Below are 23,811 nucleotides of genomic sequence, written 5' to 3'. Positions count from 1 at the left end.
TCCTGGATTTCTCAGATGTTTCTTGATGTCTGTAAACCTGGCTCTTCTCTTTTGGATCGCCATAGAGTAGTCTTGAAAAATAGAGACTTTGCTTCTGCTAAAGGTGAGGTCCTGATGGTCTTTTGCCTTGTGTAGGTGTCGACCCACTGTGCCATGAGCCAGGCTTGTCCTGGAGGGGCGTGACTAAGTGGCTACCTGGTTCTTCACTAGAGCCCCTGTTGGTGGAGTTAGGTTTGTGCCACAGGTAGCCGCCAGGTACCACTCTAGGGTAGTCCCCGGTACCACCGCAGCTGACTCCAAGGGACAAGGATGCAGGTACAGAGTCAGATTGTCAGGTGGGTCAGGGTCAGGATCACTGTCAGAAAGGATACTAGTGCTGGTTCAGACTGGACAGTTGGTTTAGACAGGATGGGTTTAGGATCACAGGTACTGGTTCAAACATGACAGGGACCTGACAACGAACTAGTAGGTTTGAAGACAAACCAAAATGTCAAGTTGCTTAGGCACTTTCCTACAGGGCAGGGTGCCTAAAAAGCATGATGTCTCAAAGAAATAGGCTGGGGACACTTCCGGAGTGTATATAACAATAGACCGTGGTGGTGAGCGTGTCAGTGTCCCTGCCGGGGGGAGGTGGAAGAGCCATGCAAGGATACCGGCGCTACAGTAGGATTGAATCCCATTCTTTACATTGAAGAATCTTGGCTAAGAATGGTCAAGATGGTCTCCTTAGAGTAAGTGGATGGGTCGGAATCTGGTGAGTCCTCTCTAGAATCCTCACTTTTGCAGCAGCCAGGATTTGATTAATTCAGTAGGCTGAGGGCCTTCTAATTTTTCAGGAAAGCCCACAATCCTGATATTATTACGGTGAAGTCTATTTTTTAGGTTGTCAGTTTTGGAGCAGAGTGGCCGTTACTTTCTTAAGATCTCTTTTCCCATCCTGGTGATGCCATCTTTCAAAGTGGAGACCTTGTTTTCAATAGCGCTGGTTCTTTTGCACACTCTTTTCAAGTCCAGCCTTATGATGTTCAGGGCACCTCATATGCTGCCTACATGCAGGGACAACGTAGTTACTGACTTTTTACACTGTGAAATAGCAGACATAATGTCCTGCAGAGTGGGTTTTTTGGTATGTTTTGGAGTACCTTTATAATGGCACCCGCTCTGCAATTCAGTCAGACTGGTCGTCCTCAGAAGAGATGTCACCTGTATACAGACTCTGTGGCCTCACTCATTATTTATGAGCAAACGTCTCCAACTTTACAGCTATCTCGCACTGTTTACCTTCCGCTGCGGCAGTAACGGGATCCCCAGCCGCGGATGTTTGGGTCTCCTACGCCTCTTTTCAGCAAATTATCATTACCTGAGGTATGCAATGAGGTGTAGGGACATTTTGGATGTCTCCGGTGTAAGTTTAGGTCTGTTTTAGTATAGCAGATGTTATATTGGATAAATTGCAGGAGGATGCAGTCACACATCCTACAACATGCTGATTTAGGCCATGCACCCCAATTATTGGAATTTTGTGAGAGGAATGTTGTCTCATTCTTGTCTGATATAGGATTCTGGCTGCTCGACAGTCCTGAGTCTTTGATTTATAATTTTCCAATGTTTTCTATTGGTGAAAGCCTGGTCTGCAAGCGGCCACTTCATCATCTGAACTTTTCTATGAAGCCATGCTGTTGTGATGGATGGCAGTATGTGGTTTAGCATTGTCTTGCTGAAATAAGCAAGCCCATTCCCTGAAATAGAAATTGCCTACATGCGAGCATATTTTGTTCTAAACCTGTAGTACTGATACTGGCTTTCAAGATGTGTAAGTTGCCCATGCTATAAGCACTAATGCAGCCCCATGTAACCAGAGATGCAGGCCTTTGAAATGCATGCTGATAACAAGCTGGGTGGTCCCTCTCCCTTTGAGTCCAAAGGACATGACGTCCGTGGTTTGCGTAAAGAATTTAACATTTTGATACATCTGATCACAAAATAGTTTCCATTTTGTCTCAGTTCAGAGCTTTAACTTGCATTTGTGGATGAACTTGCATTTGTGGTGATCTGTGTTCACAGACCATGATTTGTGGAAGTATTCCTGCGCCCATGCAGTGATTTGCATGACCGAATAATTCCTGTTTTAAATGCAGTACCGCCAAGGGCCTGTAGAGCATGGGTATCTAATACTGATTTGTCCCTTGTGCATGTGAATTTCTCCAGAATCGTTGAATATTTTTATGATACTATGTACTGTAGATGGTGGGTTATTCAGAGTCTTTACAATTTTATGTTGAGGATCATTTTTATGAAATTGTTGCACAATTTTTAGATGCAGTTGTTTACAGAATGGTGAACATCTGACCATCCTTACTTCTGAGAGATTCTGCCTCTCTTACATTATCTTTTTACATACAGTTATGCGGTTTAGTTGAAAATTCACCATCCAACTGTTTTTCATTAGTACCATCTAGAGGGTGGCCATTTATATGGATACACCTAAATAAAATGGAAATGGTTGGTGATATCAACTTCCTGTTTGTGGTACATTAGTATATGGGAGGGGGAAAACTTTTCAAGATGGGTGGTGACCATGGCGGCCATTTTGAAGCCGGCCATTTTGGATCCAACTTTATTTTTCCAATGGGAAAAGGGTCATCTGACACATCAAACTTATTGAGAATTTCACAAGAAAAACAATGGTGTGCTTGGTTTTAACGTAACTTTATTCTTTCATGAGTTATTTACAAGTTTGTGACCACTTATAAAATGTGTTCAAAGTGCTGCCCATTGTGCTGGATTGTCAATGCAACCCTTTTCTCCCACTCTTGACACATTGATAGCAACACTGCAGAAGAAATGTAGCCGTTGTTTCAGATGATGCACATCCTGTATCTTCACAGCATAGACAATTGCATTCAGATGACTCCAAAGATGACCCCAAGACCGTGTACTCTTCCAGCCTTTTGTTAACTTTTCCAGCAACTTTTTTGAGATGTGTTGCTGCCATCAGTTTTTAAATGAGTTAGTTTTTCAAATGAAATGGAAAATTGTCTAACTTCCTACTTCCAATGTGTTGTATGTTCTCCACGGAGTAAAATATGACCATATTGGCTATGGCTCTCTCACATGACGCTTTCATAAGCTGGATTGCTTGTTCTGCTACGCATTCCTGTGTTATCTACAAGAGTGACGCTGCAAGACGTTTTTGACAGAGGCTTATATCGCCAAGAACAAAAATATCAGACATGTCGGATGCTTATCTGCCCAACATCTGGACAGGACAGTCGGGAGGACTGCATACACATGAGACTCTTGGCTGAGCCTGCTAATATAAGCAGCTATCTTTCATCTAATGCTATAACAATAAATAATAATAATAATAATAATGTGGGCATTTAGGGGGAGAAAAGATTTTCTCCACCTGCATGGCAACTTTGCTGACAGATCTTAGTGGGGCATAACCCAACTGTCCATATCATGTGACATTTTAGTACATGGAAAGACAGATGAATTGTTACTGAGGCCAAGTGCCAAGAGGTCATTTTACTGATCTGACAGTAAATGATGATCCTCACTGAGGACAAAAAACATAATGTGATTGAACCATTTATAATGAAACTTTGCGCAGTCTTGCTGGCAGGATCCCTGAGAAGGTCACAGAGAACACTGATTATTATATACAAAGTTACATGAATTCTCAGTTTTTCCATAAGTGCAGAAAGCTGGAAAACCACAACAATTGGTGCTTGTCCATTACATGTGTGATGAAGAATGCTTGACATTTTCCTCCACAGATCAACTGCCAATTAGGTCATAAGATACTAAAACCATGTTTGATAATGCCGCATACACAAAAATGTACTGTCTTGTAGGTACGCTGTAATATGACTCAGACTATTGTTTGCAATTCAATTTGTCTTATCAAGGCAATGTGACGACGAAGTGACATTTCTCCAACAATTGTAGCAGCTGAAGTGTAATATAGCCGACATTCTACTTAGAAAGACCGTAATTAGGATGTAAGAACAGAGTATAAATAGAAATGAGAAGAATTATCCAAATAACTCAAATAGAAATTAGACATCCTTGGCTACAAATTCTGATAAATTGATCACTTCCAGTCTGAGCATTTAACATTTTGAAATGAATATTATCCAGTAAATCCGATAAAGACACAATTACTGAATGGTATGATGTTTTTCCATGCTTTGTGCTAGCTGAAAATTGAATTGTTCGTACTAAGTACTGCAGAATATTAAATTCACGTGGAGTCTCACTTCTCATTTATTACAGATCTGCACAGCTTAGGAGAATGCTGCAATGATTTTGTTTACTAGTTAAACAAATTAAACTTTTAATTTGGATTTTCCATAGATTTTCTTGTAATACAAATGTTAATATTTAAGGTGAAAGGCTTTAATTTTTCCTATTGTCTTTCCTGACATGTTTGCTTTATTAAGTCTTTAAATTCCCAATTAAAACAGTTGGAGCATTTTCAGAGCTCTGTGTTGTGTGATTCCTTGGTTATTCAACATGGTAAAATAAGAATAAATTGACAACTGGTTGTTACTATCGTCCTTGTCAACGGGGTTGTGTCCCCACCTACTATGAAAGGATTGTCTTTTGCTTCCTCCCCTGCCAAGGAGATGTGGTATGCTCCGTACACGGTCAGACACAGACAAGTCTTAAAATTAACTTAAATTTTGTGGGAAACCCCTTTAACCCCTTAATGACCATCAATACGTGTTTTAGCTGACCTGAGAAATAAGAGAATGGCATCCCCATACAGGTGACAATCCTGCAGTTGTCGGCTGTACATTATAGCTGACAACTTGCTGCATCACCCACGATCAGTGTTTGCACCATCAAAATCTGTTTAACCCCTTAGATGCTGCTGTCAATAGTGACTACAACATATAAATGGTTAACAGAGTGTGGGGGCTCCCTCTTTATCCCAATTGGTGCCCTCAGATCATAATTGTGTGGTCCCGATGTTTGAAATGGCAATTCACAACCGAATACCTGCCTTAGAGTCTGACTGCTGTTGTAACCTGCTCAGAAGTTAGCGGCATTTTGTTGGTAAAAATACACATTTTCATTTCTGTCATGCCACTTTGCATTAATTCCTGAAAAATGCCTGAAGGGTTAATAAACTACCTGACTGCAGTTTTAAATATGTCAGGGGGTGCTGTTTTGAAAATGGTATCACTTTAGGGTGTTTCCCAATATGTGGGACCCCTAAAGGCTCTTCAAACATGGATAGGTCCCTAAAAAAATAATGGCACGATAATGTGAATATGACATGTTTGAGTACCTGCCTAGCTTTACAAGACACACGCTGCGGGCCATTTCGACCCCCCCTCTCTTCTCTTCTGCCTGCTGCTATGTGTGTAAGGGTACCATCTCACAGTGGCACTTTGGTCGCTACGACGGCACGATCCGTGACGTTCCAGCGTCGCTCTATTATCGCTCCAGCGTCGTAGACTGCGGTCACACTTCGCAATGCACGGCGCTGAAGCGATAATTTCATGACGTATTTGCAATGTTGAAGTTGTGCACTCCTACGTATCAAGCTCCTCCACCCATTACATGGTATACAATATCGTGCATACCTTTGTTACACGATGCGATCATGCCGCCACAGCGGGACACTTGACGATGAAAGAAAGTTTCAAACGATCTGCTACGACGTACGATTCTCAGCGGGGTCCCTGATCGCAGTAGCGTGTCAGACACAGCGAGATCGTAAGTATATCGCTAGAACGTCACGGATCGTGCCGTCGTAGCGACCAAAGTGCCACTGTGAGACGGTACCTTAATTCAAACCCTCACTCTGCCTGTGTGTGAAGATATGCAAATTACCTCTTCAGAGAAAAAGAGGACTTAAACTCTATAGCGCCACCTGTTGGAAGTAGCGATCCTACAAGTCACAATCAACCCTTTAACGAGTCGTACAATATGACTTAGAATAAAAGCCAAATCAGTACCTCAATTCGCAGATACAGTGTTTTGGACTGTTGGCCCTCGTCAGTGCGAAGCATGAGAACTAATTTGGCTAGGTGAGAGGCTCTGAACTGGGGTCTAAGGGGTAAGGTTTCTCCTTATTGAGAGTGACATACCAGCTCTAGCTTGTCAAGGTAAGGAGGTTTATTCGCCGTATGTGTGAAGATTAATTTTTATTGCTTTTCCTTGCAAATACCAGGCTCTGTGCAACCTACTCATCCCTCCTCCCATCTAGTACTAGTTGAAACTGGTATAGTCCCTCTCAAAAGGCATGGATTTCTATTGTTCTTTTAAATTGAGATATCGCGGCACCGATTTGGGCTAGAAATATACGAATTACAGATTCTGCATGTCCATCAGTAGACCTATCACCCACTGAAAGCGCGAGCAGATAGGCGCAACGAGTGCAAAGTGCAGATTTCTCCTTAAGCAGTTTATGTAATGGCTCCGTGTTTACACTTAAAACAACACCCCTGATGTGGGGAACATCATGAGCATTGAGTTGTACTTATGTGAGGTTCACACAGCAATTTATGCGTAAAAAATAGTTTTCATATTGTAAGTAAAGAGGAGAGGAGGTTTCAGTTTCTAAGTGGTGTCACCACAGGGGGAGTGCCTGGGCTTTAGGCAGGGAATATCTGTGTGAAGCAGGATTCTTGCAGTGTCTTTTGCTGGGGGATTCAGCTACGACAGGCTGTGCAATCTGACCTGAGAATAAGTGGGGAAGGTCCCCTCCCCCAGCCAGCACACAGCGTACCATTGAATGATATGAAAGAATCATAAGTCAATTTTCACCGTTAATCCCTTTTTATTTGTAATTGTAATATACACATGATTCGTCTTCTTTATATCTTTAATATTTTTGTAAATACTGCTTATCTTTTATGGAGTAAAATATATAATTTTACTAGCTTGTCTCATCATGCTGTATACGAACTGTCGCGTCCTCTAACGTGAATTACGCTACAGATTTGGGTTGGCTCCGGACCCGTTAATCGGAGCTGGTGGCAGTGACCTTGTTCTGTGCAACTGGGCATCTTTGCAGTGGTGGCGTTGATAATTATTGTTCCCACCTGAGTGGAGTAGTTATATCGCCCTCGCTGCAGCGTTCCCAATAGCCAGTACATAGCAGGCAGCCTTTCTGGCGACCAATTACCCTAGGTGCAGTACCTGATCTGACCTGAGGGTAAGGGGGGTGCCAGAGAGCTGCAAGTTCCAAACCGGAACTGGGAAGTGGGATGTAGATAAATCCCCTTCAGAAGGAACCAGGGGCACCTAAACAACCCTGGTTCATGACAAATTGGTGTGAGTAGCGGGGACGGCCATATTTAGATCTGTGACTTTTGTATACTATCATTATTGTCCCAAGATCCGCCTTAATTGTCTTATGTGCATTTATCACACAGATCGTTTGCATTGGTTAGCCTGATACTATAAATTCTCTAAGAAAAAGTTTCTCTCCAAAGTCTATGGTTTTCCACTGTTATGGTTTTTTTCATGTTGTGTACTTTACACTGATATGCAATTTTTTTATGTTTATTTACTAGAGTTCTAATGAAGGCCTAGGTATTGGCCGAAGCGTCAACATATTATTTGTCACAGTGGATCAATAAAATTCTGTCAAACCTTTTTTGCATATGAATTGAGAGTGCTGGATTTCTTTACTTTATATTGGGATTGGTACCCTATTCGTGCACCTCATCATATACGGAGTGCCGTGCTATTACCTTACCATAAAGTATAATTTGTCACAAAATCACTGGGATATGTTGAAGCGTTCCAGAGTTATTGCCATGTAAAGTGACACTAGTCAGATTTCAAAAATGTTGGTCCGTCATTAAGGGGTTAAAAAGCAAATATCAACGCCAACATGGCTCCTCCTAAAAAGAACACCAGCACATGGGGAAAAAAAAGAGTTGACAGGTGGGTGAGCACATGGGGGGAGAGATTTATGAACGCTGCAAAGCCTGACCCCATCGTGACATTACCGCCCTCCCGATACGATAGCATCGGGCCTCTATCTAGTATTAGAATAAAGATGTAAATTAGTAAAATAATCATGTGGTAAAAAAATTATGAAACACTTCATTAAAAAAAAACATGTCCTCAAATCCAGCCTTTATTGAGTATATAATCCATTTAATTGTACATATGTTGTATAAAAATAACAAACCTGTACTTATTAGTGTAAAACATTAACAATCTAATACATAAAAAGAAAATGTTAATTTTTTTTTACATTATTTGTGCCATAAAATAAATCATACAGATTCCACAATAATTTATATGTGCCATTCAACTATACAAAAAAAGGCAATTTTTCGCCTCATGAAGAAAATCTGATAGAAACACATTAGTGAACAAATGCACTTGGCTGAGCATTCATGTGTCTTCATTGGGGACAAAAACAAAAAGGATTGGGCATTGAAATTCCAAGTGCACCACTTCTTCTCTTTCCTGACATACCATGTCGGGGTTAGATATGAGAGGCCCTTATAGACATCAGATAGTCGGGCGATCCCACCAAAATCTGTGGGTTTGGCTAACTTTCACCATATATGTATGAGTGGCCTGAAATTATACATTTGATAATCCCCGACCCTTACAATTTATAGCCACATATGATGTCTTACAACAAATAAGATGAATGTAAGAACATTGTTTCCGGGGTCACTTACCACTCTAGCTTATACCGGAGACGGTATTCCCTTTCTTCAGCTTCATTCAGGTCATTGTTGTATTTGAGCAATTGCTGCCTCATTCTGGAGACTTCGGTGTTTGGTCCCTCCGGAAACTGATCGGCCTTTTCTAATTCATGTTGTTGTTGCTCAAGGAGATGTGTAAAATGTTTAGCATCTTGCAACAGCTGGGTCTCCGATTCCTGTATGCTGCATGTAAGTTATAGAAAGGTTAGTGGCAATTACTTAGTACCCACTAGCCAAAAAAGAAATTACAGGAAGCGAAATTGACTGGATCAGAGAAGGGACCAACTAAAAATTATCTGGCCTCATTAAAGTACAGAAAAGCCCATGTATGTTTATTTCATGCAAAACGCCTTCGAAACACCATATGGTTTTTTTTTTTACATGGATTTCTTTTTAAAAGCGAACCTGTCAGCAGGATTGTGCACAGTAACCTACAGACAGTGTCAGGTTGGAGCTGTTATACTGATTACAATGATACCTTCGGTGATGAAATCTGTCTTGGGGTTGTTCTTAAATCTGTATTTTCAGTTTTGAGTTAATGATATGCCCGTGCTCCAGGGTGGCCTGTGGGGGGGTCTTCAGTGGTGCTCTGCTTAGATATTCATAATGCAGACTGCTGACAGGTCACTGATCCCTCACTGACCTGCCCCCTGCACATGGGCCAATAAACTGCACGCGAATTGCTACTTACAGGTGTGCTGCCTTCAATTTTTTTTATTTATCTATAAGGTGTGGTACATGTCTGGAAGGCTTTTGCACCCAACAATATTTTTTTTGTGCTGCTTTATGTCTATCTATCTATCTATCTATCTATCTATCTATCTATCTATCTATCTATCTATCTATATGTCATGGACGGGGTTTGTGGAACCATTATGCCTCCAACTAAGGAGAGCCTGGAGGGGCATGACTAAGCTAGCACTGGACTGTTCACTAGAGCCTCTGATGGTGGGGTTAGACTTGGCTCCGGATGAACCCCAGGTGCCACTCCAGGACAGACCAACGGATGCTCGGCAGCTGGACCCAGAAAGAACAGACTGGATGGTGTAGCAGGTAGAGTGTGAATCAGAGTGCAGCAGACAGGATCTGCACCAGAGTGCAGCAGGCAGGATCTGCACCAGAGTGCAGCAGGCAGAGTGCGTGTCAGAGTGCAGCAGGCAGAATCTGCACCAGAGTGCAGCAAGGACTGGTACACAACCTTACACAACTTAGACTGCAGAACAAGAAGGTTGCTCAGGCTCCTCCCCAGTGGAGAGGAAGCAATATATACATAATGCCCCACAGCCATTGGCTGGGGTGGAAATAGCCAGTGCACGCACTGACCCTTTAAATGGGTGGGAGTGCGTGTGCTCTAAGGACATGGCTGGAAACTCTGCTGGAAGAATGCAGAGCTGTTATGGACCTGGTGGTTAGGAGCACCCGGAACGACCTGATGGTTAAACTCACACAGGACAAGCTCTGGGTAGTGGGAGCTCTGCTGACCGCAACCCCTAATCCTATCACACAACTAGAAATAGCCGTGGAGCGTACCTAACTCGACCTAGACGCCTCTTCACAGCCTAAGAGCTAACTAGCCCTAGAGATAGAAAATAAAGCCTACCTTGCCTCAGAGAAATTCCCCAAAGGAAAAGGCAGCCCCCCACATATATTGACTGTGAGTTAAGATGAAAGTCACAAACACAGAAATGAAACAGGTGTCATGCCGTTGCTGCCGCCGCCTCTCCCCACTGCAGCTCGCCGGGTGCGCGCGCGCGTCGCATTCAGCTCTGCGCGTGCGCACATCTGATTCCTCTGTTGGCGCTCTTTCCTGTCCTCTCCGTCATCCTGGAGGACTGTAACCCGGAAGTAGCTCCCATGCTGCTATGTAAACTGCTTCCTGCTGCTTCTCTGTGCCTGATGTTCATTTGTGTTTACAAGTGCTTCTGGCCACCTGTGGTCTCTGTGCGTTCCTAGCTCTCTGACTTTGGGTCTCCTCCGCCCTCTGCAGTGCCTGCCTGTTTCCTGTGTTCCTGCCTTGTTCCTTCAGTTCCTTTTCCTCTGCGGTACCTGCCCGGCTCCTATATCTTTTCTCTGCTTCCCGTCAAGCCTGCGTCCTCCTCTCGGTCTGCTTCGGAATCCGTGGGAATTCCTCCAGCCTATTGCGCTTTCTCGGACGTCTTTAACAAGAAGGAAGCGGAGATTTTGCCGCCGCACCGCTCTTATGACTGCCCGATAGACCTTGTTCCTGGTTCTACTCCACCTAGGGGTCATATTTACCCATTGTCTCCTACCGAGACTCAAGCCATGTCCGAATATATTCAAGAGAATCTGGCCAGAGGCTTCATTCGAAAGTCTTCCTCACCTGCAGGAGCTGGGTTCTTCTTCGTTAAAAAGAAGGACGGTTCTCTTCGCCCATGTATAGACTACCGGGGTCTCAACACCATCACGATCAAAAACAAGTACCCACTTCCTCTCATACCAGAACTCTTTGATCGTCTACGTGGAGCACGAATCTTTACCAAATTGGATCTCAGAGGAGCTTATAATTTGATCCGTATCCGTTCTGGTGACGAGTGGAAGACTGCGTTTAATACCAGAGATGGTCATTATGAATATTTGGTTATGCCATTCGGTTTATGCAATGCACCCGCAGTCTTCCAGGAGTTCGTAAATGATACTGTCATGCCGTTGCTGCCGCCGCCTCTCCCCACTGCAGCTCGCCGGGTGCGCGCGCGCGTCGCATTCAGCTCTGCGCATGCGCACATCTGATTCCTCTGTTGGCTCTCTTTCCTGTCCTCTCCGTCATCCTGGAGGACTGTAACCCGGAAGTAGCTCCCATGCTGCTATGTAAACTGCTTCCTGCTGCTTCTCTGTGCCTGATGTTCATTTGTGTTTACAAGTGCTTCTGGCCACCTGTGGTCTCTGTGCGTTCCTAGCTCTCTGACTTTGGGTCTCCTCCGCCCTCTGCAGTGCCTGCCTGTTAACTGTGTTCCTGCCTTGTTCCTTCAGTTCCTTTTCCTCTGAGGTACCTGCCCGGCTCCTATATCTTTTCCTTGCTCCCGTCAGCCTCGGTGTCTCCATATTGTCCTGCCAGCCTCCGTGCCTCCGTAGCGTTCCCATCTTCTCCCTTGTCTCAGTAGTTTCATTCTGTTCCCTCTTTCCCTTTGTGCCTGCTGTGTTCCCATCTGATCTCAGTCGACCCTCCAGCTTCCATGGCGATAGTCCCTCACAGGCCTGCCCCTAACTCTCCCTGTATAGGGGGCGGTCCACCTGGTCAGCTCGTCCGAGAGGGGTTCGTCATCACGGTCCAGTGGGTCCACTCTCCGTTTTTCACTGTTTGAATCTACATGCTCTAATAGGACTGCACTCGGGTGACATCCGAGTGCAGCCAGATTCTTACAGCGTCACAACAGGTTTCAGCAAAGGGAGGCCAGACTTACTAAACAGACTGAGGATAGGAAAGGTATCTTTGCGGTCAGCACAAAAAACTACAAAAAGACCACGCAGAGTGTGCAAAAAGACCTCCGCACCGACTCACGGTGCGGAGGTGCCACTCTGTATCCCAGAGCTTCCAGCTAGCAAGGCAAAATCATGATAACCAGCTGGACAAGGAAACAATGAACAAATAGTTAACTAGCAGGGACTTAGCTTCTGCTGGAGTAGACAGGTCACCAGAAAGATCCAAGAGCGAACTGAACCAGTACAAGAACATTGACAGCTGGCATGGAGTAACGATCTGAGTGGAGTTAAATAGAGCAGCCAGCCACAGAATAAACTACGTCACCTATGGAAGGAACCTCAGAAGCAGCAGCTCCACTCACAGCCACCAGAGGGAGTCCATGGACAGAACTCGCCGAAGTACCATTCATGACCACAGGAGGGAGTTCGATAACAGAATTCACAACACAGAGCATGCGGAAGGGAAGCACCGACCACAGCGCGGGTGAGTGAAGTGACACGCCAGAGATCCTGCCTGTCAGAGCAGGGATCCGGCATGGTGGGAGCTAACAATATATATATAGACACAGCCATTTTTTACAATTTTAAAACTACAAAATGGAAAATGGGCTAATGCAAAGATTTGGGCACCCTTAAAGATTTGTGTGCTTACATAATTTTGACCATGTTTCAGACCTTAATTAGCCTGTTAGAGTTATGGCTTGTTCACTATCATCGTTAAGAGAAGCCAGATGATGCAAATTTCCCAGCTTTATAAAAACCCAGCCTCCTCTAACCTTGTGCAAAAAAATAGCAGCTATGCGTTCTTCTAAGTAGCTGCCTAGGACTCTGAAAATGAAAATTGTGAATCTCACAAGGCAGGAAAAGGTTATAAGAAGATAGCAAAGAGTTTTCAAGTTGCCCTTTCCTCAGTTCAAAATGTAATTATGAAATGGCAGTTAACAGGAACAGTATGGGTCAAGATAAGGTCTGGAAGACCAAGCAAAATTTCAGGGAGAGCTGCTCGTAGGATTGCTAGAGAGGCAATTCAGAACCCCTGCTTAACTGCAAAAGACCTTTAGAAAGATTTAACAGACTGGAGTTGTGTTACATTGTTCTACTGTTTGGAGACACCAGCACAAATATGGCCTTCATGGAAGAGTCATCAGAAGAAAACCTCTCCTGCATTCTCACCATAAAATTCAGGGTCAAAAGTAGGGAAAAGAACATCTAAACAAGCCTGATGCATTTTGTAAACAATTCCTTTGTACCGATCAGGTTAAAATAGAACTACCGTATATACACGAGTATAAGCCGACCCGAGTATAAGCCGACCCCCTAATTTTGCCACAAAAAACTGGGAAAACTTATTGACTCAAGTATAAGCCTAGGGTGGAAAATGCAGCAGCTACTGGAAAATTTCAAAAATAAAAATAGATGCTCCATACCGTTCAACTGTGCTATATAGAATGCTCTATACCGTTCATTATGGCCCCATAGAAAGCTGTGCCATATATATATTGCTCTGGACCGTTGATTATGGCCCCATAGACGCTCCTTATAAAGCTGTGCCCCATATATATTGCTCTGCACCGTTGATTATGGCCCGTAGATGCTCCTTATAAAGCTGTGCCCCATATACGGTATATTGCTCTGCACCATTGATTATGGCCCCATAGATGCTCCTTATAAAGCTGTGCCCCATATACGGTATATTGCTCTGCACCATTGATTATGGCCCCATAGATGCTCCTTATAAAGCTGTGCCCCATATCTATAATATAACGCTGGGAGCGTCACTCTGTCCGAAGCCTCTATAGACTGCGCAAGCGCAAGCGCCGGCGCAGTCTGGGCCTCACAGAGCGACGCTCCCGGGAGATCGCGGTGTGCGTTCACACTGAACACACACCGCGATCTCCACCGCAGAAGCAGGGACCGCCAGGAGGGTGAGTATCGGCCTATATTCACCTGTCCCCGTTCCATCGCTGAGCGGCGCCATCTTCCCGGTCTTCGGTCTGTGGCCTTCAGTTCAGAGGGCGCGATGACGCGCTTAATGCGCGCCGGCGCCGCCCTCTGACTGAACAGTCACAGCCAGGAGACCGGGAAGATGGCGGCGCTCAGCGATGGAACGTCGGACAGGTGAGTATAGTAAGTGCTGGGGGGGCCTGAGCTGGCGGCGATACCGGCACCTGACCCCCACAGCGCGCCGGTGTCCCCGCCTGCTCAGGCCCCCCAGCACTCGGCGCCGAGCGGGTCAGAGGCAGTATGGGGACGCAGGATGGAGCAGCACATAAGGATGGGGACACAGGATGGAGCAGCACATAAGGATGGGGACGCAGGATGGAGCAGCACATAAGGATGGGGACGCAGGATGGAGCAGCACATAAGGATGGGGACACTGGATGGAGCAGCACATAAGGATGGGGACGCAGGATGGAGCAGCACATAAGGATGGGGACACAGGATGGAGCAGCACATAAGGATGGGGACGCAGGATGGAGCAGCACATAAGGATGGGGACGCAGGATGGAGCAGCACATAAGGATGGGGACGCAGGATGGAGCAGCACATAAGGATGGGGACGCAGGATGGAGCAGCACATAAGGATGGGGACGCAGGATGGAGCAGCACATAAGGATGGGGACGCAGGATGGAGCAGCACATAAGGATGGGGACGCAGGATGGAGCAGCACATAAGGATGGGGACGCAGGATGGAGCAGCACATAAGGATGGGGACGCAGGATGGAGCAGCACATAAGGATGGGGACGCAGGATGGAGCAGCACATAAGGATGGGGACGCAGGATGGAGCAGCACATAAGGATGGGGACGCAGGATGGAGCAGCACATAAGGATGGGGAAGCAGGATGGAGCAGCACATAAGGATGGGGACGCAGGATGGAGCAGCACATAAGGATGGGGACGCAGGATGGAGCAGCACATAAGGATGGAGACGCAGGATGCAGCAGCACATAAGGATGGGGACGCAGGATGGAGCAGCACATAAGGATGGGGACGCAGGATGGAGCAGCACATAAGGATGGGGACGCAGGATGGAGCAGCACATAACAGGATGGGGACGCAGGATGCAGCATGAACATAAGGATGGGGACGCAGGATGGGAGCAGCACATAAGGATGGGGACGCAGGATGGAGCAGCACATAAGGATGGGGACGCAGGATGGAGCAGCACATAAGGATGGGGACGCAGGATGGGAGCAGCACATAAGGATGGGGACGCAGGATGGAGCAGCACATAAGGATGGGGACGCAGGATGGAGCAGCACATAAGGATGGGGACGCAGGATGCAGCATGAACATAAGGATGGGGACGCAGGATGCAGCATGAACATAAGGATGGGGACGCAGGATGCAGCATGAACATAAGGATGGGGACGCAGGATGCAGCAGCACATAAGGATGGGGACGCAGGATGCAGCATGAACATAAGGATGGGGACGCAGGATGGGAGCAGCACATAAGGATGGGGACGCAGGATGCAGCAGCACATAAGGATGGGGACGCAGGATGCAGCATGAACATAAGGATGGGGACGCAGGATGGGAGCAGCACATAAGGATGGGGACGCAGGATGCAGCAGCACATAAGGATGGGGACGCAGGATGCAGCAGCACATAAGGATGGGGACGCAGGATGCAGCATGAACATAAGGATGGGGACGCAGGATGCAGCAGCACATAAGGATGGGTGTTGTGAATTCTGTGGCTGAATTCACTCCTGTGGTCACAAGTGGTACTGCAGCTTCTGAGCTTCCTCCCTCAGGTGTTCTGGTGAGCTCGTTAACTGCTTCATTACTTAACTCCGCCTGATGCTGCTATCCTTGCTCCTTGTCAATGTTTCAGTGTTGGATCTGAGCTTCTCCTGATTGTTCCTGTGACCTGCTGCTCTGTATAGCTAAGTGCTTTTTGCTTTTTTGTTGCTTTTTTTCTGTCCAGCTTGTCTTTTGTTTTGCTGGAAGCTCTGAGACGCAAAGGGTGTACCGCCGTGCCGTTAGTTCGGCACGGTGGGTTTTTTTTGCCCCCTTTGCGTGGTTTTGCTTTAGGGTTTTTTGTAGACTGCAAAGTTCGCTTTACTGTCCTCGCTCTGTCCTAGAATATCGGGCCCCACTTTGCTGAATCTATTTCATCCCTACGTTTTGTCTTTTCATCTTACTCACAGTCATTATATGTGGGGGGCTGCCTTTTCCTTTGGGGAATTTCTCTGGGGCAAGTCAGGCCTATTTTTCTATCTTCAGGCTAGCTAGTTTCTTAGGCTGTGCCGAGTTGCCTAGGTAGTTGTTAGGCGCAATCCACAGCCGCTTTTAGTTGTGTTTAGGATAGGATCAGGTGTGCAGTCTACAGAGTTTCCACGTCTCAGAGCTCGTTCTTGTATTTTTGGGTATTTGTCAGATCTCTGTGTGCGCTCTGATCGCTAAGCACACTGTGTTTCTGGATTGCCTTCATAACACCTGTCATTAGCAAACATAACAGTACAAGGAGCCAAAACTAATGATTCTCAATAGAGGGAAAGAAAAAGTTCTGACATCATTTTTTTTTTTTTTCTGCTCTGTGTTCACTTTTTTTTTTTCCCCTAGACATTTGGGTGATTCTGGACACAGGTGTGGACATGGATATTCAGGGTCTGTGCTCTTCAATGGATAATCTCGTTATAAATGTACAAAAAATTCAAGATACTATTGATCAGAAATCTATGTTAGAACCAAGAATTCCTATTCCTGATTTGTTTTTTGGAGATAGAACTAAGTTTCTAAGTTTCAAAAATAATTGTAAGCTATTTCTGGCCTTGAAACCTCATTCTTCTGGTAATCCTATTCAACAGGTTTTGATTATTATTTCTTTTTTGCGCGGCGACCCTCAAGACTGGGCATTTTCTCTTGCGCCAGGAGACCCTGCATTGAGTAGTGTCGATGCGTTTTTCCTGGCGCTCGGATTGCTGTACGATGAGCCTAATTCAGTGGATCAGGCTGAGAAAAATTTGCTGGCTTTGTGCCAGGGTCAGGATGATATAGAAGTATATTGTCAGAAATTTAGGAAATGGTCAGTACTCACTCAGTGGAATGAATCTGCGCTGGCAGCTTTGTTCAGAAAGGGTCTCTCTGAGGCTCTTAAGGATGTCATGGTGGGATTTCCTATGCCTGCTGGTTTGAATGAGTCTTTGTCTTTGGCCATTCAGATCGGTCGACGCTTGCGCGAGCGTAAATCTGTGCACCATTTGGCGGTACTGCCTGAGGTTAAACCTGAGCCTATGCAGTGCGATAGGACTATGACTAGAGTTGAACGGCAGGAATACAGACGTCTGAATGGTCTGTGTTTCTACTGTGGTGATGCCACTCATGCTATTTCTGATTGTCCTAAGCGCACTAAGCGGTCCGCTAGGTCTGCCGTCATTGGTACTGTACAGTCCAAATTCCTTCTGTCCATTACCTTGATATGCTCTTTGTCGTCGTTTTCTGTCATGGCGTTTGTGGATTCGGGCGCTGCCCTGAATCTGATGGATTTGGATTATGCTAAACGTTGTGGGTTTTTCTTGGAGCCTTTGCGGTGTCCTATTCCATTGAGAGGAATTGATGCTACACCTTTGGCCAAGAATAAACCTCAATACTGGGCCCAGCTGACCATGTGCATGGCTCCTGCACATCAGGAAGTTATTCGCTTTCTGGTGTTGCATAATCTGCATGATGTGGTCGTGTTGGGGTTGCCATGGCTACAAACCCATAATCCAGTATTGGATTGGAATTCCATGTCGGTATCCAGCTGGGGTTGTCAGGGGGTACATGGTGATGTTCCATTTTTGTCGATTTCGTCATCCACCCCTTCTGAGGTCCCAGAGTTCTTGTCTGATTATCAGGATGTATTTGAAGAGTCCAAGTCCGATGCTCTACCTCCGCATAGGGATTGTGATTGTGCTATCAATTTGATTCCTGGTAGTAAATTCCCTAAAGGTCGATTATTTAATTTATCCGTGCCCGAACACGCCGCTATGCGCAGTTATGTGAAGGAATCCCTGGAGAAGGGACATATTCGCCCATCGTCATCACCACTGGGAGCAGGGTTCTTCTTTGTAGCCAAGAAGGATGGTTCGCTGAGACCGTGTATTGATTACCGCCTTCTTAATAAGATCACTGTTAAATTTCAGTATCCCTTGCCATTGTTATCTGACTTGTTTGCTCGGATTAAGGGGGCTAGTTGGTTCACTAAGATAGATCTTCGTGGTGCGTATAATCTGGTGAGAATCAGGCAAGGAGATGAATGGAAAACTGCATTCAATACGCCCGAGGGTCATTTTGAGTATCTAGTGATGCCGTTCGGACTTGCCAATGCTCCATCTGTGTTTCAGTCTTTTATGCATGACATCTTCCGTGAGTATCTGGCTAAATTCCTGATTGTTTACTTGGATGACATTTTGATCTTCTCAGATGATTGGGAGTCTCATGTGAAGCAGGTCAGAATGGTTTTTCAGGTCCTGCGTGCTAACTCTTTGTTTGTGAAGGGATCAAAGTGTCTCTTCGGTGTGCAGAAAGTTTCATTTTTGGGGTTTATCTTTACCCCTTCTACTATCGAGATGGATCCAGTTAAGGTCCAAGCCATCCAGGATTGGATTCAGCCGACATCTCTGAAAAGTCTGCAAAAGTTCCTGGGCTTTGCTAATTTTTATCGTCGCTTCATCTGTAATTTTTCTAGCATTGCCAAACCATTGACCGATTTGACCAAGAAGGGTGCTGATTTGGTTAATTGGTCTTCTGCTGCTGTGGAAGCGTTTCAGGAGTTGAAGCGTCGTTTTTGTTCTGCCCCTGTGTTGTGTCAGCCAGATGTTTCTCTTCCGTTCCAGGTCGAGGTTGATGCTTCTGAGATTGGAGCAGGGGCGGTTTTGTCACAGAGAGGTTCTGATTGCTCAGTGATGAAACCATGTGCTTTCTTTTCCAGGAAGTTTTCGCCCGCTGAGCGTAATTATGATGTGGGCAATCGAGAGTTGCTGGCCATGAAGTGGGCATTCGAGGAGTGGCGTCATTGGCTTGAAGGAGCTAAGCATCGCGTGGTGGTATTGACTGATCATAAGAACTTGACTTATCTCGAGTCTGCCAAGCGCTTGAATCCTAGACAGGCCCGTTGGTCGTTATTTTTTGCCCGCTTCGACTTTGTGATTTCGTACCTTCCGGGCTCTAAAAATGTGAAGGCGGATGCTCTGTCTAGGAGTTTTGTGCCCGACTCTCCGGGTTTATCTGAGCCAGCGGGTATCCTCAAGGAAGGAGTCATTGTGTCTGCCATCTCCCCTGATTTGCGGCGGGTGCTGCAAAAATTTCAGGCGAATAAACCTGATCGTTGTCCAGCAGAGAAACTGTTCGTCCCTGATAGGTGGACTAATAAACTTATCTCTGAACTTCATTGTTCGGTGTTGGCTGGTCATCCTGGAATCTTTGGTACCAGAGAGTTAGTGGCTAGATCCTTCTGGTGGCCATCTCTGTCACGGGATGTACGTACTTTTGTGCAGTCCTGTGGGATTTGTGCTAGGGCTAAGCCCTGCTGTTCTCGTGCCAGTGGGTTGCTTTTGCCCTTGCCGGTCCCAAAGAGGCCTTGGACACATATTTCGATGGATTTCATTTCTGACCTTCCCCTTTCTCAAAAGATGTCAGTCATTTGGGTGGTTTGTGATCGCTTTTCTAAAATGGTCCATCTGGTGCCCTTGGCTAAATTGCCTTCCTCCTCTGATTTGGTACCTTTGTTCTTTCAGCATGTGGTTCGGTTGCATGGCATTCCTGAGAATATTGTTTCTGACAGAGGTTCCCAGTTTGTTTCAAGGTTTTGGTGAGCCTTTTGTGGTAGGATGGGCATTGACCTATCCTTTTCCTCAGCTTTCCATCCTCAGACTAATGGCCAGACCGAACGAACCAATCAGACCTTGGAAACATATCTGAGATGTTTTGTTTCTGCAGACCAGGATGATTGGGTGTCCTTTTTGCCGTTGGCTGAGTTCGCCCTTAATAATCGGGCCAGCTCGGCTACCTTGGTTTCTCCATTTTTTTGCAATTCTGGGTTCCATCCTCGTTTCTCTTCAGGACAGGTTGAGTCTTCGGACTGTCCTGGTGTGGATTCTGTGGTGGATAGGTTGCAGCAGATCTGGACTCAGGTAGTGGACAATTTGATCTTGTCCCAGGAGAAAGCTCAACTTTTCGCTAATCGCAGACGCCGTGTGGGTCCCCGACTTCGTGTTGGGGATCTGGTTTGGTTATCTTCTCGTCATATTCCTATGAAGGTTTCCTCTCCTAAATTTAAACCTCGTTTTATTGGTCCGTATAGGATTTCTGAGGTTCTCAATCCTGTGTCTTTTCGTCTGACCCTCCCAGACTCCTTTTCCATACATAATGTATTCCATAGGTCGTTGTTGTGGAGATACGTGGCACCTATGGTTCCATCTGTTGAGCCTCCTGCCCCGGTTTTGGTGGAGGGGGAATTGGAGTATATTGTGGAGAAGATTTTGGATTCTCGTGTTTCTAGACGGAAACTCCAGTATCTGGTTAAATGGAAGGGTTATGCTCAGGAAGATAATTCCTGGGTTTTTGCCTCTGATGTTCATGGTTCCGATCTTGTTCGTGCCTTTCATGCGGCTCATCCTGGTCGGCCTAGGGGCTCTGGTGAGGGTTCGGTGACCCCTCCTCAAGGGGGGGGGGGGGTACTGTTGTGAATTCTGTGGCTGAATTCACTCCTGTGGTCACAAGTGGTACTGCAGCTTCTGAGCTTCCTCCCTCAGGTGTTCTGGTGAGCTCGTTAACTGCTTCATTACTTAACTCCGCCTGATGCTGCTATCCTTGCTCCTTGTCAATGTTTCAGTGTTGGATCTGAGCTTCTCCTGATTGTTCCTGTGACCTGCTGCTCTGTATAGCTAAGTGCTTTTTGCTTTTTTGTTGCTTTTTTTCTGTCCAGCTTGTCTTTTGTTTTGCTGGAAGCTCTGAGACGCAAAGGGTGTACCGCCGTGCCGTTAGTTCGGCACGGTGGGTTTTTTTTGCCCCCTTTGCGTGGTTTTGCTTTAGGGTTTTTTGTAGACTGCAAAGTTCGCTTTACTGTCCTCGCTCTGTCCTAGAATATCGGGCCCCACTTTGCTGAATCTATTTCATCCCTACGTTTTGTCTTTTCATCTCACTCACAGTCATTATATGTGGGGGGCTGCCTTTTCCTTTGGGGAATTTCTCTGGGGCAAGTCAGGCCTATTTTTCTATCTTCAGGCTAGCTAGTTTCTTAGGCTGTGCCGAGTTGCCTAGGTAGTTGTTAGGCGCAATCCACAGCCGCTTTTAGTTGTGTTTAGGATAGGATCAGGTGTGCAGTCTACAGAGTTTCCACGTCTCAGAGCTCGTTCTTGTATTTTTGGGTATTTGTCAGATCTCTGTGTGCGCTCTGATCGCTAAGCACACTGTGTTTCTGGATTGCCTTCATAACACCTGTCATTAGCAAACATAACAGATGGGGACGCAGGATGCAGCAGTACATAAGGATGGGGACGCAGGATGGAGCAGCACATAAGGATGGGGACGCAGGATGCAGCAGCACATAAGGATGGGGACGCAGGATGCAGCAGCACATAAGGATGGGGACGCAGGATGCAGCAGCACATAAGGATGGGGACGCAGGATGCAGCAGCACATAAGGATGGGGACGCAGGATGGAGCAGCACATAAGGATGGGGACGCAGGATGGGAGCAGCACATAAGGATGGGGACGCAGGATGGAGCAGCACATAAGGATGGGGACGCAGGATGCAGCAGCACATAAGGATGGGGACGCAGGATGCAGCAGCACATAAGGATGGGGACGCAGGATGCAGCAGCACATAAGGATGGGGACGCAGGATGGAGCAGCGCATGACAGGATGGGGACGCATGATGGAGCAGCGCATGACAGGATGGGGACGCAGGATGGAGCAGCGCATGACAGGATGGGGACGCAGGATGGGAGCAGCGCATCACAGGATGGGAGCAGCGCATCACAGGATGGGGACGCAGGATGGGAGCAGCGCATGACAGGATGGGGACGCAGGATGGGAGCAGCGCATGACAGGAAAGGGAACGCAGGATGGAGCAGCACATGACAGGATGGGGACGCAGGATGGAGCAGCGCATGACAGGATGGGGACGCAGGATGGAGCAGCACATGACGGGATGGGGACGCAGGATGGAGCAGCGCATGACAGGATGGGGACGCAGGATGGAGCAGCACATACCATGATGGAGACAATATACCAATATAAATGCTCGCCACCCGGGCGTAGAACGGGTTCAATAGCTAGTACGGTATATTGCTCTGCACCATTGATTATGGCCCCATAGATGCTCCTTATAAAGCTGTGCCCCATATACGGTATATTGCTCTGCACCATTGATTATGGCCCCATAGATGCTCCTTATAAAGCTGTGCCCCATATACGGTATATTGCTCTGCACCATTGATTATGGCCCCATAGATGCTCCATGTAAAGCTGGGCCATATAGAATGTTCTGCACCGTTCATTATGGCCCATAGATGCTCCACATAAAGCTGTGCCATATAGAATGTTCTGCACCGTTGATTATGGCCCCATAGGTGCTCCATATATAATGCTGTGCCCCATATAGAATGCTCTGCACCGTTGATTATGGCCCCATAGATGCTCCACATAAAGCTGTGCCATATAGAATGTTCTGTACCGTTGATTATGGCCCCATAGATGCTCCATATATAATGCTGTGCCCCATATATATTGCTCTGCACCGTTGATTATTGCCCCATAGTTGCTCCATATAATGCTGTGCCATATAGAATGCTGCTGCTGGTGCTGTAATAAAAAAAAAATCACATACTCACCTCTCTTGCTCAGGATGCCAGCGCTTTCAATATTTACCTGCTGCTCGTGCGGCTCCGTCTCCAGCACTGACGCTCAGCAGAGGGCGCGCACTGACTACGTCACCGCGCCCTCTAACCTGAGCGTCACTGCTAGAGGACGCTGCAGATGGGGACGCACCAGAGCGAGGAGCAGGTAAATATCGCGCAGCGCTGCGCTCCCCTTACCTGCTCCGGCGCGGTCCCTGCAGTCCCTGGCTTCCCCGACGCTGCAGCTTCTTCCTGTAATTCAGCGGTCACAGTTACCGATCATTTACAGTAATGAATATGCGGCTCCTCCCCTATGGGAGGTGGAGCCGCCTATTCATTTCTGTAATGAGCGGTGCCATGTGACCACTCAGTACAGGAAGCATCTGCAGTGCCGGGGAAGCCAGGGACTGCAGGGACCGCAACAGGAGCAGGTAAATATAACTACACAGCCCCCGCTCCCCCTCACCTGCCGACCCCCGGGTATATGACTCGAGTATAAGCCGAGAGGGGGACTTTCAGCCCAAAAATATGGGCTGAAAATCTCGGCTTATACTCGAGTATATACGGTATTTGGCCACAATGATCAAACGTATGTGTGGATAAAAAAGGGCACAGAATTTCAGGAAAAGAATATCTCGCCAAGCATGGGGGTAGATTAATCATGCTTTGGGGTTGTGTTGAAGCCAATGGCACGGGGAACATTTCACGGGTAGAGGGAAGAATGTATTCAATGAAATTTCAACAAATTTTTGTTGACATAACACTACCTGTAAAAAAGCTCAAGTTGAAAAGAGGATGGCTTCTAGAAATGAATAATAATGATCCTATACACACATTAAAAT

General features: G+C 46.3%; 1 protein-coding gene across 2 annotated transcripts in view; it reads right to left on the bottom strand.

The window, feature by feature from the left end:
* The window catches only part of CCDC146 (coiled-coil domain containing 146), a 214,690-nt gene that overhangs the window by 72,749 nt on the left and 118,130 nt on the right, over positions 1-23,811 (bottom strand). For both annotated transcript variants that reach the window (XM_069765128.1, XM_069765129.1), the window contains exon 4: positions 8,670-8,879. In XM_069765128.1, coding sequence (XP_069621229.1) covers positions 8,670-8,879 — 210 coding nt within the window. The remainder of the gene's footprint in view (positions 1-8,669; positions 8,880-23,811) is intronic.

The sequence above is a fragment of the Ranitomeya imitator genome, chromosome 4, assembly GCF_032444005.1.
Source record: "Ranitomeya imitator isolate aRanImi1 chromosome 4, aRanImi1.pri, whole genome shotgun sequence".
NCBI classification, from domain to species: domain Eukaryota; kingdom Metazoa; phylum Chordata; class Amphibia; order Anura; family Dendrobatidae; genus Ranitomeya; species Ranitomeya imitator.
This window is presented reverse-complemented; position numbering and strand designations above follow the sequence as displayed.